This window comes from Cydia strobilella, chromosome 1, assembly GCF_947568885.1.
Source record: "Cydia strobilella chromosome 1, ilCydStro3.1, whole genome shotgun sequence".
Classification (NCBI taxonomy): Eukaryota; Metazoa; Arthropoda; class Insecta; order Lepidoptera; family Tortricidae; genus Cydia; species Cydia strobilella.
The window spans coordinates 26740057-26755072 of record NC_086041.1 but is presented as its reverse complement, the minus strand read 5'-3'; the positions used below and the strand labels follow the sequence as shown (position 1 = coordinate 26755072).

The following is a 15016-nucleotide window of genomic DNA, read 5'->3' as shown; positions in this document are numbered from 1 at the left end:
CATATGATCGCCGGTGTGGTTCTCCCCGTGAACCTCGTGAATTCGGATACCTACCTGGAAGAATTGTGCCCTGGCCGAGTCCTGAGTGCGGATCCCAACTCCCGGAATGGTTAGTGGTGCTGTCTTGACGATCTGACAAATATTTTCCAAAATTGTGTACCTACTTGCCCCTTTCTCAAACACGAATGAATGTTATTGAATATTTATTACTCAAAATCAACAATTCAATGTCCATCCTACCAGCCAATCTTAGGAAACAAATCAAAACTTGCATCAAATCAAATTAGAAAATGCAACTTTCTTAAAATCTGTTTTTGAATAATAAGTAAAGAGAGCCTTTCTGAGCTAGTGTGGTGAAAAAATATTGAATTAATATATTAGGTAATCGCTTTTATTCTGCTTAAAATTAAGTACTGAAGATGAACATGCTATTGATGACTGAGAACGACCGTGCTAAATAAAAACAAATGTTAATTGACAAATATGTTTATGGCTATAATTAACAATACCCGCGGATCATCTTGTTTACTTAGGTTCAGATACGTATATTTATGTATTCGCTTTCTACCAATGCGGTCATAGACACAACAAGGACGATAATCGAATAGGTATAGTACGTTTATCATGTGAAGAAAAATGTATGTTAAATTCTTTATCAGCCGTAACTGGTCTATGTGTGCGAACTTGACCTTCTTCTCTTGTTTTGAATCAATGTCAGGCAACCAGTTTTGAGCCTATGTAGCAAACATAAACCAGGCCATCAGTCTGTACTGTTTTGAAATAATTGGCACTTGCGTAAGCATGATAAGCAACAGCGGACCCTAGAGCTTACAGTGTACAATGCTATATCGCGTCATTAATTTTTGCTAAGGAGTCTCAGTGTAAAAGAAAGCAATTGTATTTTTTTTTGAATAGTTGTACTCGTAATAATGGCAATGTATAGGTAAGAGCTTTTTAAATAAATAATTCGCTTGATGAGAATGATGATCTTTATCAGTACATATATATAAAAGCTTGAATTGTGTTTTTGAGAAAAATGTATTTATAAAAAACGAACTGCACTAAAAATCTTCAACAAACCGTATTAAAGTTCACGTTTGACAGGTTTTCAAAATCCTTGCTTGTCGAGATCTAGATGTCGTCTTCTATTGTTTGTTGTTTTCGCTTCGCTTCTATTGTTGACCGAGCGTTAGCGAGGCAAAAATGCTTTCGTATGTCCGGATGTTCTGCCACTATATACTTAACTGCCATTATGTCCTTTTTTAATGAGAATATTTTATCGGCTTTTACTAAAAGGCTGAACTGTTCATGTTCAAAATAAATTTTCTAAAAAATACAGTGTTTGCACCTAATCGATTTGGTACATTCAAATTTCGAACATCTCTGAAAAAATAGTTATTTGTTATACAAGGGTGCAAAGTTGTATTTTACCCGCGAGTGTGGAATTGATACACGAGCAAGCGAAAGGATTCCATAGTTGAACCACGAGCGTAGCGAGTGGTTCTAAAATAGAATCCTGAGCGTAGCGAGTGTTTCAACACACGAGAAGTAAAATACATTTGCACCCGTGTGTAACACAAAACTCACTATAGCGAGGAAAGTGCAACATCCACAGGCGTTAGATCATCTTCATCACTGGAATCACTCATTTTTTTATGATAATACGATATTATAACCGAAAACTGGAAGTTGTGCATTTTTACGTGTCGGAGCCGGTGAGAAAAATTTTGTTGACAATGTTGACATTTCTGACGATGCGTTTTGAAATTTCATCGACTCAATTTGTGCGTTCAGAATTACATTCAACATCATTTAAAAAAACCAATGTTTTTTATGGAATTTAAGGTTTCTGACTTAAAATCATTAAATAAAGCCAATTTTGGTATTTTTTATTAAATTCTCAAACCATTTATTTAATGATAATTAATATCGAACGCACCATTATTATGAGCGGTTTACGTTTTGTTATCTGTCAAAAGCTACTTAAACACACCCCATCCAAGATCAAATTACTTTCCCCACTAGTGGATAAATGCGTTTTTCCCCGCTTGTTTTAAAGGATAAAAGAAGGCTTTCCGAGCTAGTGAGGGGAAAAAGTAATTTGATCTCATTCCCCTTTTCTAAAATGAGTCGAGATGAGGTTTGGTTCGTAATGAAATGTCAAATGCATACAATTTTGACAAATCTCGCATGTTAGTTGGTATACTTGTTATCGAACGATATGGCAATCGACCCCTACTCTAATTTGTGTCTGAATAAATAAATAAAACTACGGATGCGTGACATGCGTGAAAAGTTTTCATTTGCCTCCATTTGACGTACAGTTTATCTATTAATAAGTTTGTAAGTAAAAGATTAACTTTTTTTGTTGGTTTTAAACTAAACTATAGCAAAAATTGCGTGTAAAATGAACGAAAAAGATATTTTGGACTCATATCCGCGAGTTCCGCCAGAGAGCAACGATGCCCCAATACCGGCTGTAATATGAGGTGGGTGAATATGTCATAGAAAGTTTATAATATGTGTGTAGATAAAGTAGTGTATGTAACTGTACATAAATAGGCATTAAAACACTCGTGTGATCCTTTTAAGAAACTCACTTCGTTCGTTTCTTAAACCCACACTCGCGTTTAATGCCTTTCATTATGTAGCTGTCATATAAACTACTATTACGATTCTATGGTTTATTACTTATTTTGTGTAAATGTATGGGCCTACATAATTATTGTTATTTGGTGGCGTAATAGGTATTATTATTTCTTCCTGTTATTGAACCGGCCAACTTAGCCGGAGGATAAAATTATAATCATTAATCAGACATCAGCTCAAGGAAACTGTGGATTATTATTATTACATAAGTAAGTATCTGGATGGATATTGATCCATGAGTTTTCTATTGGAGAATTAGTGAGGAGAAGGAGCGAACTCCTTGATGATGTTTTTTTTTGTTGATTTATAATAAAATATCTTTAAAAATATTTTTTATGGGCGTATGGGACACCACGCTCAAGGTAGGCATTGAATTTAATTTCTTTATGACGGTAATAAAAAAAATCTTGCCAGTCTCGTTCTGTACATTGTCAAGAACCTTAGTCAAGGACTGTTCGGTTTAGATTACAAATTTTGAATGTATAATAGTCATCATTATGTAATTTGGAGATTATAGTTGGCGCCATCCATAATTATAATATGTTTGTTTTTAAATTCAGATCCTTGTATTATCTAATCTTAAGTATAATAAAAAATAATAACAAACTAAAACAAAAAACTTAAATAAAAAAAAAACGAAATAACTTAATTTCATTACTTTTTTTTGTGATCTTCAGTGGGTTGGTTTTTTGAAGGTAGAAAATTGTAAAGGAAATAAATAATTTCTTAAAAAGGCACTACCTATATGACTTTTTTTATTGAAGTTTTAGTGAGAAATATGTATAAAAACAATATTTTTGCCCAGTTAGCCATCCCTTTAGAGGGTGAAAAGGAGGTGGAAGTTTGTAAGGGGAATCGATAAAAAAACCGGCCAAGTGCCGGTTCCGTACCATTACGGAAAAAAACAGCAAAAAAATCACGTTTGCTGTATGGGAGCCCCACTTAAATATTTATATTATTCTGTTTTTAGTATTTGTTCTTATAGCGGCAACAGAAATACATCATCTGTGAAAATTTCTAGCTATCACGGTTCATGAGATACAGCCTGGTGACAGACAGACGGACAGACGGACAGCGGAGTCTTAGTAATAGGGTCCCGTTTTTACCCTTTCGGTACGGAACCCTAAAAAACAGATTGTAGGAGGATAAAATAAGCTACCCAAATTACTAATTCCACGCAGACGAAGTTGCGGGCAAAAGCTAGTATAGGATATTTAGCATTCTTTTTACAAAATTATAAGTTTAACAAAATGTAATTAATGAATTCAGTAAGATTCCTTTGTATTTTCCACATAAAACTCCTATGTAGTCTGTCACAATACATATGTATCTGCAAGCTAATGGCGTTATTTTCTACACCGTCGGTAAAACCTGCGTGCACTTGTCATCTGCAAATAGATTTAATGACTGCGCCCGGAAGCCTTTTAATTACATTATATTGTACGAGTAAGCATCATAATTAATAAAAAGACAAGTGGTGTGTATAAACATATTATCAGGTGCGTAGGTACTTGTGCGTTTTTATGTCGTCACTTAAATATCGCCTTACTCAGCGTATTAAAAATATAATTTAGATTTATTTTAAAACGTGTACCAATTACTGACAATTTGTGCCATATCAAGAGTAAATAAGTTCCCTATATTTAGGCCACCTTATATATAGATTATATGCATAAAATCAAATCTACAGTTAAAAAAAGTGTTATTTATTAACAAAAATTGTGTAGGTAAAAAATAGTTATCACTAAACTATGTAATACTTAAAGACTGTACACGATAATCGAAATCGGCCACGCATGATGTGGTAAATCTTTTAAATGAATATGCATTTTCAAGCAGCACTTTTCTAATATTTTGTGGTTATCAAACTACATAATAAAATTACAAGTTAAACATAATATTAACATTAGGTTGTCTGTGACTTGACTTCCACAATACCAAATTTTTTTGTCTACGGTCTTCTGACAGTCTTTACCAAATTCTCCAGCTAAAAACACTTTATTATTTTTAACTAGATATAAGCCAAATTATACCTTATTAAATTGTCTTTTCACAATAGCTAATATTTTTCTAATTGTATTAAGATTGAGGTGTTTTAACTTTGGTGAATTCAACTTTTTGCCTCAACTTTTTGACAAAAAACTGCCTCCCATACAAAAACGACTTTCAGTGCCTGGGAGTAGAAAGGCTTCCTGACTATTTCAAGCAGAAAAGATTTACAAAAAGTATTTTTTTGGTAAAATGACATCCTAATGTGCATAAAACAACTTGTCATAATTTTGAAGAAAAAAAAAACCGACTTCAATGGGGGATGCCGTTGAAAGGTTACTTATTGTTGATAGTGCACTCCAGACAATGATATGAAAAAGACAGCATCTTTTGCCTAACTAAAAGGAGGTAAAACCACCCACGTTTCTAGTAGCATTTCGTTTCTGTAAGGGTCATAGTTCTAACCTAACCTAACCTAATGTTCTGATAGCATTACGTTTCTGTAAGGGTCACAGTTCTAACCTAACCTAACCCACTTTTCTGATAGCAGTTCGGTTCTGTGAGGATCGCAGTTCAAAAAAAATCCAGGTCCAAGTTTGGGTCTGGGTCCATAACGAAGAGAATAAATCGCCAAACGTGAACTATTATGTGTCATTGAAGAGTTCCATTCTGATCATCACCAGCAGTTCCACTTCATCAAATGTCACTTTTTTAAATGTAAATGCTGGATTTGTTGATGAAAATACAAAAATCACTATATGTATGCCTTTCACATTTGAGGAGTTCCCTCGGTTCCTCGTGGGTCTCATAATCAGAACTCGAACTTGACAAAAATATGTCTTAAAAACTTAAGTTGCTTAACAAACATAAAGAAGAGGACAAATCGCCAAACGTAAACTATGCGTCATTAAAGAGTTCCATTTCAATCATCATCAGCAGTTCCACTTCATCAAATGTCACTTTTTAAAATGGAAATGCTGGATTTGTTGATAAAAATACAAAAATCACTATATGTATACCTTTCACATTTGAGGAGTTCCCTCGATTCCTCATGGATCCCATCATCAGAACTCGAACTTGACAAAAATGTTTCTTGAAAACCTAACTTGCTTAACAAACATAACGAAGAGGACAAATCGCCAAACGTCAACTACTATGCGTCATTGAAGAGTTCCGTTCTGATCATCATCAGCAGTTCCACTTCATCAAATGTCACTTTTTAAATGTAAGTGCTTGATTTGTTGATAAAAATACTAAAATCACTATATGTATGCCTTTAATATTTGAGGAGTTCTCTCAATTCCTCATGGATCCCATCATCAGAACTGCTTTTTGACAAAAACGGGACCAATCTGTATGTATATACTTATAATAAAAAAAATTATTCAAAATCGGTCCAGAAATGACGGAGTTATGGAGTAACAGACATTAAAAAAAAAAAAAATACAACCGAATTGAGAACCTCCTTCTTTGAAATCTTGAAGTCGGTTAAAAATACAAACACAAATGTGGCTGTGTAGCAGGAAGCGAGTAAAGATTATCAAAAAACCCTGGACAAAAAATTTAAGATATGATGCAATATATTCGGCGAAAACTCACGCACACCCATACATTGTAATATGATTGTATTTTTATTATATAGTACTATATATATATTATGCAGATTATTCAAATAAAATAACTGCTTGAATATGTCCATTCGGTAAAAATACATATATACCAGATCATGCATGGCCGGATACTGGATACAGTCTGGATATCGTGTACAGTTTTTCCGTCCATGTATGTAACGTAATATTATTATAAGCCATTGAGTTTTTAATAAGGCCTAGTCCATATTTATAGAAAATAATATCTAGTATATCTACCCTGTTACAGAATTATTTTGTCTCCTTGTTATTTGTTTCAAAATTATTCAATCAATCAATATCATTTATTTGCAAGAATACTTAATTTTATTCTCTATTTACCTATGTCGGCTATGTCTTGCGGAAAAAATGAAAATGAAAATAAACAATAGATGTAACCATTGAACTATAATAACTCAGTTGATGCAACTTGACATTTATTACGCGTTTTGGAGGTCAAACAAGGGTAAACTAATTATTTGAAAATTTTTATTTTCCTTTTCAGTTGTCTCACCTTGCTGCTCATCTTTTAAAGGAATGTGGACTTAATTACATGGGCTACAAGTGACAATGTCGAGTGGCATGGAGGTCGGTGTGAACCGGCAGCTGGGCCGCGCGCACTTGTCGCACCTGCCGCAGCGGCCGCCCGTCGACTTGAGCTTCCAGGACCTCACCTACACCGTGCAAAATGGACGAAGTAAGTTTTACGAGTACAGTAAGCTGCAGAGATAATTGACCCCCTCTGCAAACAATTTTTTATGTAACGGGGGTCAGTTAACGCAGCGGATTACTGTACACTACAGTTTTTAGCGGCGGTAGTAAGATTTATTATAAGTAACTCAAGATATGTTACAGGCGTTCCAAAATTGAAGCGCTTACCTTGTGACTAATTGTACAAGTTGCCTTTAGTTGCACCTGGGCAAGTGAGAAATGTGCACGTGCTAACCAGCTCCCGCTCACCGAAAGAGAAAGAGACAAGCTCATGTTTAACAACGAGTATGACAAAGATGAATGGAATGCGAAAATTTATCAAAAATAACAGATTTATTCGTAGGTACTTATAGAAATAAATGTGGAAGTATGTTTTGTGCTCGTTATGTTTGAGTATAACATCTATAATTTATAATAATATATCATTGGCATGCAGTTAATAACGCAAACGCACAACTTTATAACTTTAGAATTTCTTAATGACCCTGGTTACGATTACTTGTTATTATGTAGTTTATATTCCTTAATACAAAATACAAATACTATAGAGTATAGACAGTACATACTTGGTAGGTGTAAAAAACCTTATCCGGCAGACTTTATTTGGTTTTATCAAAGTAAGGTCGAAAGGTTGTCGTGTTTCTCCGTCTTGATGCAACATATCGGGTAAAAACTAGGTTAAATATTTTCATTAATATCGCAGTAGTTAGTGCAATGAAAGTATTGTGATTTATTTCTTATTATCTCATACACGTGTACATAATAGTAGGTGAGTGTGATTCTCAAAAAAGTGGCATCGGCAGGTTAAAGTTAAACCAAAAATATTTTTTTGTACTTTTTTCAGTTTTAAGAATGAAAAATATTTTCTAATATCCCAAGTAGTACCCCAAATTTCGAAGAGGCCACGAAATGTTAATAAAAATGAAGAAGTTATGGCAAGTCGAAGTTTTGAGATACAGGTTAAAGTTGAACTACACAGGTTAGGAGGGAAATGTAGCAGAAAAAGTGAGTTTTAATTTAAATTACATAAGATCAAACTTATTAAAATAGGATATTGTGGGTAGATCTGATATTTGTGATACGCATGTACCTAATTAAGTAAAGTACGAGTCAGTCTCAGCCCGAACTCGGTAGGATAGGAAGTAAAAATTAAATATTTAAGGAAGTTAAAATTAAATATTTCTTTAAAGACGTAGTTATCTTGAATTGCATAATTCCAGTTTGGGTGTATATAAAGCCCTACCGTCATCGTTGAACGTTGGCATAGGCTTATTTAATGGCCGCTTCAGTAACAGCAAACTTCTGTCATTCAAAAATGCATAGCCGCAGAAAGAGGTTCCTAAGGGATAGGGCGCCACCGCCTGAGTCCTGTGTCAAGCGCGCTACTGCTACTGTGTCAGATATGGAGACGGCTAAAAAGACGAATCACATCAAATTATCGCTTGCTACCTAAATCTTCGGCACACTCACCGGACTCGCAAGATAGTTCAGGGTGAGGGTGACCGACTGATCGTGGAGTTCTTGCAGGAGGCTCGTTGGAAGGGCAGCCGATCTCGATACATTAAGATTACAGAAGCCGAAATACCGAGGGGACATTGGATGGCGGCGGGAGAGTGAAAAACGCCACGGGATATTCACAAGTGCGACTGCATTAAATACCCTGTAATCTCGCGGTGAAGGAGAAATGGCGGGCATAAGTACTTTCACGAGCCACCCTACTTATGTCAAAAACAGATACTAATGTGCATAATGCCTGTGGAAGTCCACTCAGCTCTTCACCACATATGTTACAAATGGCAGAAACGGGGAAAGCTCTTGGGGCTTATGGAGCCTTCGAAAGCTGGAAGCTGAGGCCTTGTAAATAGTGTGGGCATTTGAACAATCCTATTCCACCGCATACTCCTCTCTATTAGTACCGTTCATAACCAAGTCTCCATTGGTGTTATTAATCATATTCAAAGGAAAGAGTCATGTTCCCCACCGTGAAGGTGTGTGAAGGTGTACGTACAGTCTTGAGGGGTTAAGGGTCTGTATTCTGGGTCTGGAACATCCCGGCCGTTTTATGCGGGTACGGTTTTCTGCAGGATCCCATTTTAGTAGTATACATGCTAATATAATAACATTCACACGAGCATTCTGTTTGTGGGATACGCACGTATACTACTAAAACAGGATCCTGCAGATTACCGTATCTGCCAAAAAACGGCATGTTCAGTGGGAAAGAGCCCTTAAAACGGGCTCCGCACTAGACTGGTACACGCAAAATAATGGTTGTCTATTTGCCAAAAATGCACAGCAAAACTAACTTACTAACTAGTCTAGTGACTATGAATTTCGGTTTTGGCTACAATAAGTTTATGGAGAAATATAAAATATAAAAGTCTAAAAACACGTCCTGCATTTTATGTCTCGGAACATCCAGACGGCTTGCACAAGCTCACAATAAATATTATGCTAGTGAAAGCGGTCATACCTATATAGACTGAAAGGTATTGTAAATATATGGATCTAGTCAGAAGTCACAATAACCTGCCAAGACTTACTTTAACCTGTACATTGATCACAGATTAAAGTTAAGCAGGTTACAGTGAAAAATGCATTTTATAGAATTTATCTTTTAAACGAATAATAATACGAATGTCTCACTTTAAGCATAGATAGATATACCTTCATGCAATATTAAAATGATATTATTACATTATGCCCCATACCAATTTCGTAAAATAATCGACAAGTTAAAGTTATCATTCCTGTTACAAACTCCAGATTTCTGCCTTTAATTACTTGTCTCTCTGAAACTACGACACTTGGGTCATGATGGTTCCATACGATGGTTAGTTTGATACTTGCTTAATATTTTGCCACAATTTTTATCTAGATATAATTTTCTATGTGTGAGTTAGATGCAATACATACCGCGGATGTACAGGTTACTTACTTACTTACTTACTTAATGGCGCAACGACCCAAAATGAGTCTTGGCCTCCGACACGAGTATACGCCAGTCGTCTCGATCCTGTGCCATCTCCCGCCAGTTATCGGCATGGAGAGCGTTCAAATCTACTCCAACAGCATCGCCCCAGCGATACCTGGGACTTCCGACCGGCCTCCGCCCCACCTGGCGTCCCAAGTACGCCCTTTTAACGCCGCGATCCTCCTCCATTCTCAAAACGTGGCCGAACCAGCGGAGACGGTGAGCTTTTGTCTCGCCTATAATGTTGGGTGCAGCCACAAGAACATCAATCTCGACGTTTTTTCGGAGTAAAACTGCCATCTTCCCTTCTCACAGGACCAAGGATTTTTCTGAGTATTCTCCTTTCTGCCACCAGGAGCTTGTTTTCTTCTTTAAGTGTTAGCGTCCAAGTCTCGCATCCATACATGAGTATCGGCCGTATGACCGTCTTATATATACGCAGTTTTGTGTTTTTACTCAGGAGCTTGGACACTAACACTTTATGAAGGGCGGCACTACATCGTAAGGCGTTCTGAATCCGGATGTCAATTTCCTCCTCCCGAGTGTTGGTGTCGGTGACAGTGCAGCCTAAGTATCTAAATTTGGCCACCCCTTTATATGTAGTATCTCCAACATGAAGATCTTCTCTTTTGAAGCGCGTGTTTTTATAGCGTTTCATGTGAAGATACTCTGACTTTTCATGGCTGATACTTAGGCCCACCTTTTTGGCTTCGGTTTCCAGGACAGCAACGGACTCGGCGATATCTTGTTTGGTTTCTCCAAGTAAGGCTAGGTCGTCTGCATACCCTATGACCGCATGCTTCCCATTCAGTTCTAGCCCGATATCTAGTGCAAGCACCTTTCGAACAGCATATTCCAAGACTAAATTGAAAAGCATAGGTGACAGGGCATCACCTTGTTTAAGTCCTGTTATTACAGGGAACTCCTCCGTCAGTTCGTGGATGACTCGTTCGTCGGATGTACAGGTTACAGTGAAAATAGACAAACTTCATGCATGAATATTGTTGTAGAATATATATATATATATAAGGCCCGGGCAACGTACATCTTAAAAGGTATTGTTTATGTTATCATATAGCATGATACTTTAGTAACATCAATTGGTGCTTATAAAATCTAAAGAACAAAAACTGGAAGAGCGATGCATTTGGACAACACAGGTTACAGTAAAAAGTGATACTTTTTTTTTAAAATATAAGTATTAAATTTAAATACAAATAATGACTTGGCCTCGATAAGCATTGTTTTTTTTTATGTATAAGTATTTTTTTTACATATGAAAAACCGAAAATAAGCATACATTCCATTCAAAAACTCGATGACAGGTTAAGATGCCACTCTTTTGAGAATCACTCTGGTACATTGAGATAAAAGTTTAGTGTGCTACGAATGACCAATGAACACGCGTTTCATACGACGTTTTTCAATACACTTGCGAGGAAAAAATACTTTCATATCAAGTAAAAGTCTTGCATCAGCATCTGTCATACTGCCTGCCGCCCCTCGACGCTGCCGCTGGCTGGCTGGCCGGGACCCGGCAGGCGGTCGGCGGGGCGCCGTCTGACTGAGAAAATATATCTTGTCAAACTCTAGCTTAGACCATAGGTACCATAAATAAGATTGGTGCTGTAAGAGCTAAACATTAAAAAATGCAGGTACCTTAATCAGGAGTCATCCGAGTCAGAATCTAAAGAATATTGTTATAGTTATTGTGATATGCTTAATTATCTAACCACGGTGTATACGTTTAACAAATATTAAAACGAAGGCAATGCACACTCTCCTGACTACAGGTAGGTTAAATACCATTTCCATAGAAAAAATCGACATTAGATCAGCCAAAATGTACGAAAGAGACAATTTTTATCGCAATTATGGAGTGGGTCCTATGCTCATTATGCCCTGTATATTCACCTCGCAAAATATGGCTAAGGGTTGAAAAAACACCTTGTGTCGACGAACGAGTATTATTACATGTAAGCAATATTGTATGTAGGACGTCCGTTTACGACAGCAGCGGTATGTACGTAGAGTCAGAGCTTACCATAACTAACGTGGCATTTGGCTGTCCGCTGTCGACATTGGGTCTACTGCGGGAGTGTAAACGTCGGTTAGTCAACAGCAAGAAAGCATTGCAGGCAGGGATGGGCTGTACATCGATACATGTATCAATATCATTTTAATAAGGGTCGTCTTACGCTGCTATTCGATAGCATCATGTTACAAGCGCGCGTCGAAATAATCAGCTAGCTCTTCCAGAGCCTTAATTAACGTTATATATAAACGGGCCCTATTACCAATCAATAATAGTAGTTTATGCAACTGATACATAATGAGAGGCCTTAAAATGTGTGGTTTTATGAAACGAGCGTTAGCGAGTTTCATAATAGAATCACACGAGTGTTTTAAGGCCTAATTATGTACAGTTGCATACACTACTTTATCTACACACAAATCATAAGTACTGTAAGATGGGTGCAGAAGCCGTAGGGAAATGATCTGCATTGCTACTAGTGCTACCTGTAAAATATCTATACCGGGTGTTTCATGTAACAGGAGCAATAAATTAAGCTGTAGGCTGTACTCCTCAAACTGACCAACATTAGTTCAGCAACTTTTAAAAATAACGTATAGTGATTTTTATTACACTTTAAAGTTTACTCTAAGACGCAATGTATTGCAAAATTTGTTATGTTTAAAGGGTGACAAGCAACGTCAAACACACAGATGGCAGCGTACATTCAAAATAATATTTAATTAGTATGAAAAAAGTATAATCAAAAAATTTCATAATTTTAAAAAGTTGCTTAACAAATGTTGGTCGGTTTGAGGCGTACAGCCTCCAGTTCAATTTATTGCTCCTGTTACAGGAAACACAGTGTATACTATAGATATTAAAATAATGCAATAAAAAATATACAGAAACAAACTACTCATATTTTCAACTAAAATGTAAATTACAAACAACTTTTCACAATTCTACTTTCGTTACAACAAAAAACTAACAAACAAATGACAACAGTAATGCCGGCAATTCGATCGTCCGTCAAGACGATTGTTTTTTTAAAATTATAGACAAACGAATGAAGTCCCTATTCTCATGTCACTCGAGATCAAATGTCGTGCGGTTTATATAAAAAAAACATACTGAATTGACGTTTCGTACGATAACTGTTTTAATATCTATGGAATAGTAGAATAGAGACCCAGTTCCGACAGCTGTTCCAAATTTAAACTCATAACTATGGACGGTATAGAAAGGACGACAATCTCTTATGGAAGAACTATTGCAAGTGACCAGCTTTCAGCTGTAAATAATAGTTCCTAATCTCTCCGGTGGCGCTAGTTAGGCTCTGGGACATGAGTATAACATGAACCATATAAGGCAACAAATAACCCGACCAATTTACGTAGGTTGTTTTTGGTAGTATTTCGGTGTATGGTGGCGCCGCCTAATTACTGTTTTTTGATGGACACTAAAGATTTGGCTCATTTATATAGTCTCCATGCTCATAACCTTACAAAAATCTATAATGTAATAACATTATTCTACCACAGATAAGAAAGTTCTCATAGTAAAATTCGTTGTAATAATGCTGGGCATTTCCTACGGTTTCTGAACGCATTTTAGAGCACTAACGATATGTGCGTAGATAAAAATATATAATAAAATCCCCGATTCCATCAAACAAGCCGAACCGAAACCTTTAATATATTTCGAAATTAATAACCTTAAATCGTGGCTACTTAGTACTGTAAAAGACATTTTATTCCTACCAAGAATTTTAAACCATATATTATGATACCCATTACCCACAATAATGTTATTTCATAATTTATTAATTTAATACCAATTCGTTGACAATATAATGGAATAATTGAATGAACTGACAATATACATCCCTTTTTGACATCACTGCATTCTTTGAAATATCGTATTGTAAATGTTATTGTAATTTTAATAATTGCTATTTATATTGAATAATTATTATTTTAATTGATAATGTATTGTAAATGTCATCGGAAGTATATTTGGATTATTTAATTTAGAAATTAATCAAAACTATGTTATGTTATGTTATGTTTTGTAAGATAATTTTAAGCATTTAGTTATTAAGATTAACTTGCTATACTTACCCTATTCAGGGTCCATGCTGTTACAATTAGCCTCATGCATGATGTTTATATTTGAACGAAATATGTTTTATTCGGATGTTTGTTACCGTTATATCATGTTACAAATGCATTTCCGTTTTTAAATTACCATTTAATTACTTAAAATTATAAATAAAAAGTACAAAAATTTGCCCGCGAAAAGCTAGTGAGCGAAACGCTCGAAACGCCACGTGACGTCACGCGTTCGACAGATTAGTGTCATTAGTAGCAAACGTCAGTTGGGCCGCCCAACGTGTGACGTCATCACGCTCTGTCGAATTCGCGCCAAAAATTATGAGCGTTTCAACCGCTCAAAAATTTTCAACATATTAATAAAAAAAATTATAAAATAATGTTAAGGTTTACAAAAGTATTTTTATCATTTCCGGTGTTCCAACGATATAAATTATGAATCCAAAAATAAAAATAAATTCATGCATGGAGCTAATTAAAATGATTATAACACCTATATGTACCACGAATTGCAGTAAATAAATGAAATGAAGTGAAACCATATCGGTTTCGGAGCTAACGAGAGAAATAATGAAATATGTCGACTTTAATATCGGATATCAAATCAGTAAAGGTAAAGCAGGTATATATTTAAATATTTATTTGACTGGCTTGACTTACCACGATGTTGGCTCTGACCCTGATATCGATAATGTAATCAATGTAATAAAAATACCGTACAAAGTTTAATAAAAAACCATACCACTCTGACAAAATTATCTTTGTTATACTGAATTTTGTCATGTCACAACCTTTTGTTACCTGCGTCACAAAAGGTGTGTGTGTGTGTGTGTGTGTGTGTATGTGTGTGTGTGTCTGTGTGTGTCGGTGATTATCTTAATACGAGGACGAGTGAAGAGACTAGTTAAAATTACCCATAGTTAATGGAAAAAAGTCA

The 15016-nt window shown here is 35.8% G+C and overlaps 1 protein-coding gene across 1 annotated transcript in view; it reads left to right on the top strand.

Annotated features, from left to right (window-relative positions):
* Positions 1-6771: 6771 nt before the first annotated feature.
* LOC134742482 (ATP-binding cassette sub-family G member 1-like) overlaps positions 6772-15016 on the top strand; it is a 32621-nt gene continuing 24376 nt past the window's right edge. Inside the window, exon 1 of the mRNA XM_063675688.1 lies at positions 6772-6963. Within this exon, the coding sequence (XP_063531758.1) occupies positions 6837-6963 (127 nt within the window). The 5' untranslated portion in view covers positions 6772-6836. The remainder of the gene's footprint in view (positions 6964-15016) is intronic.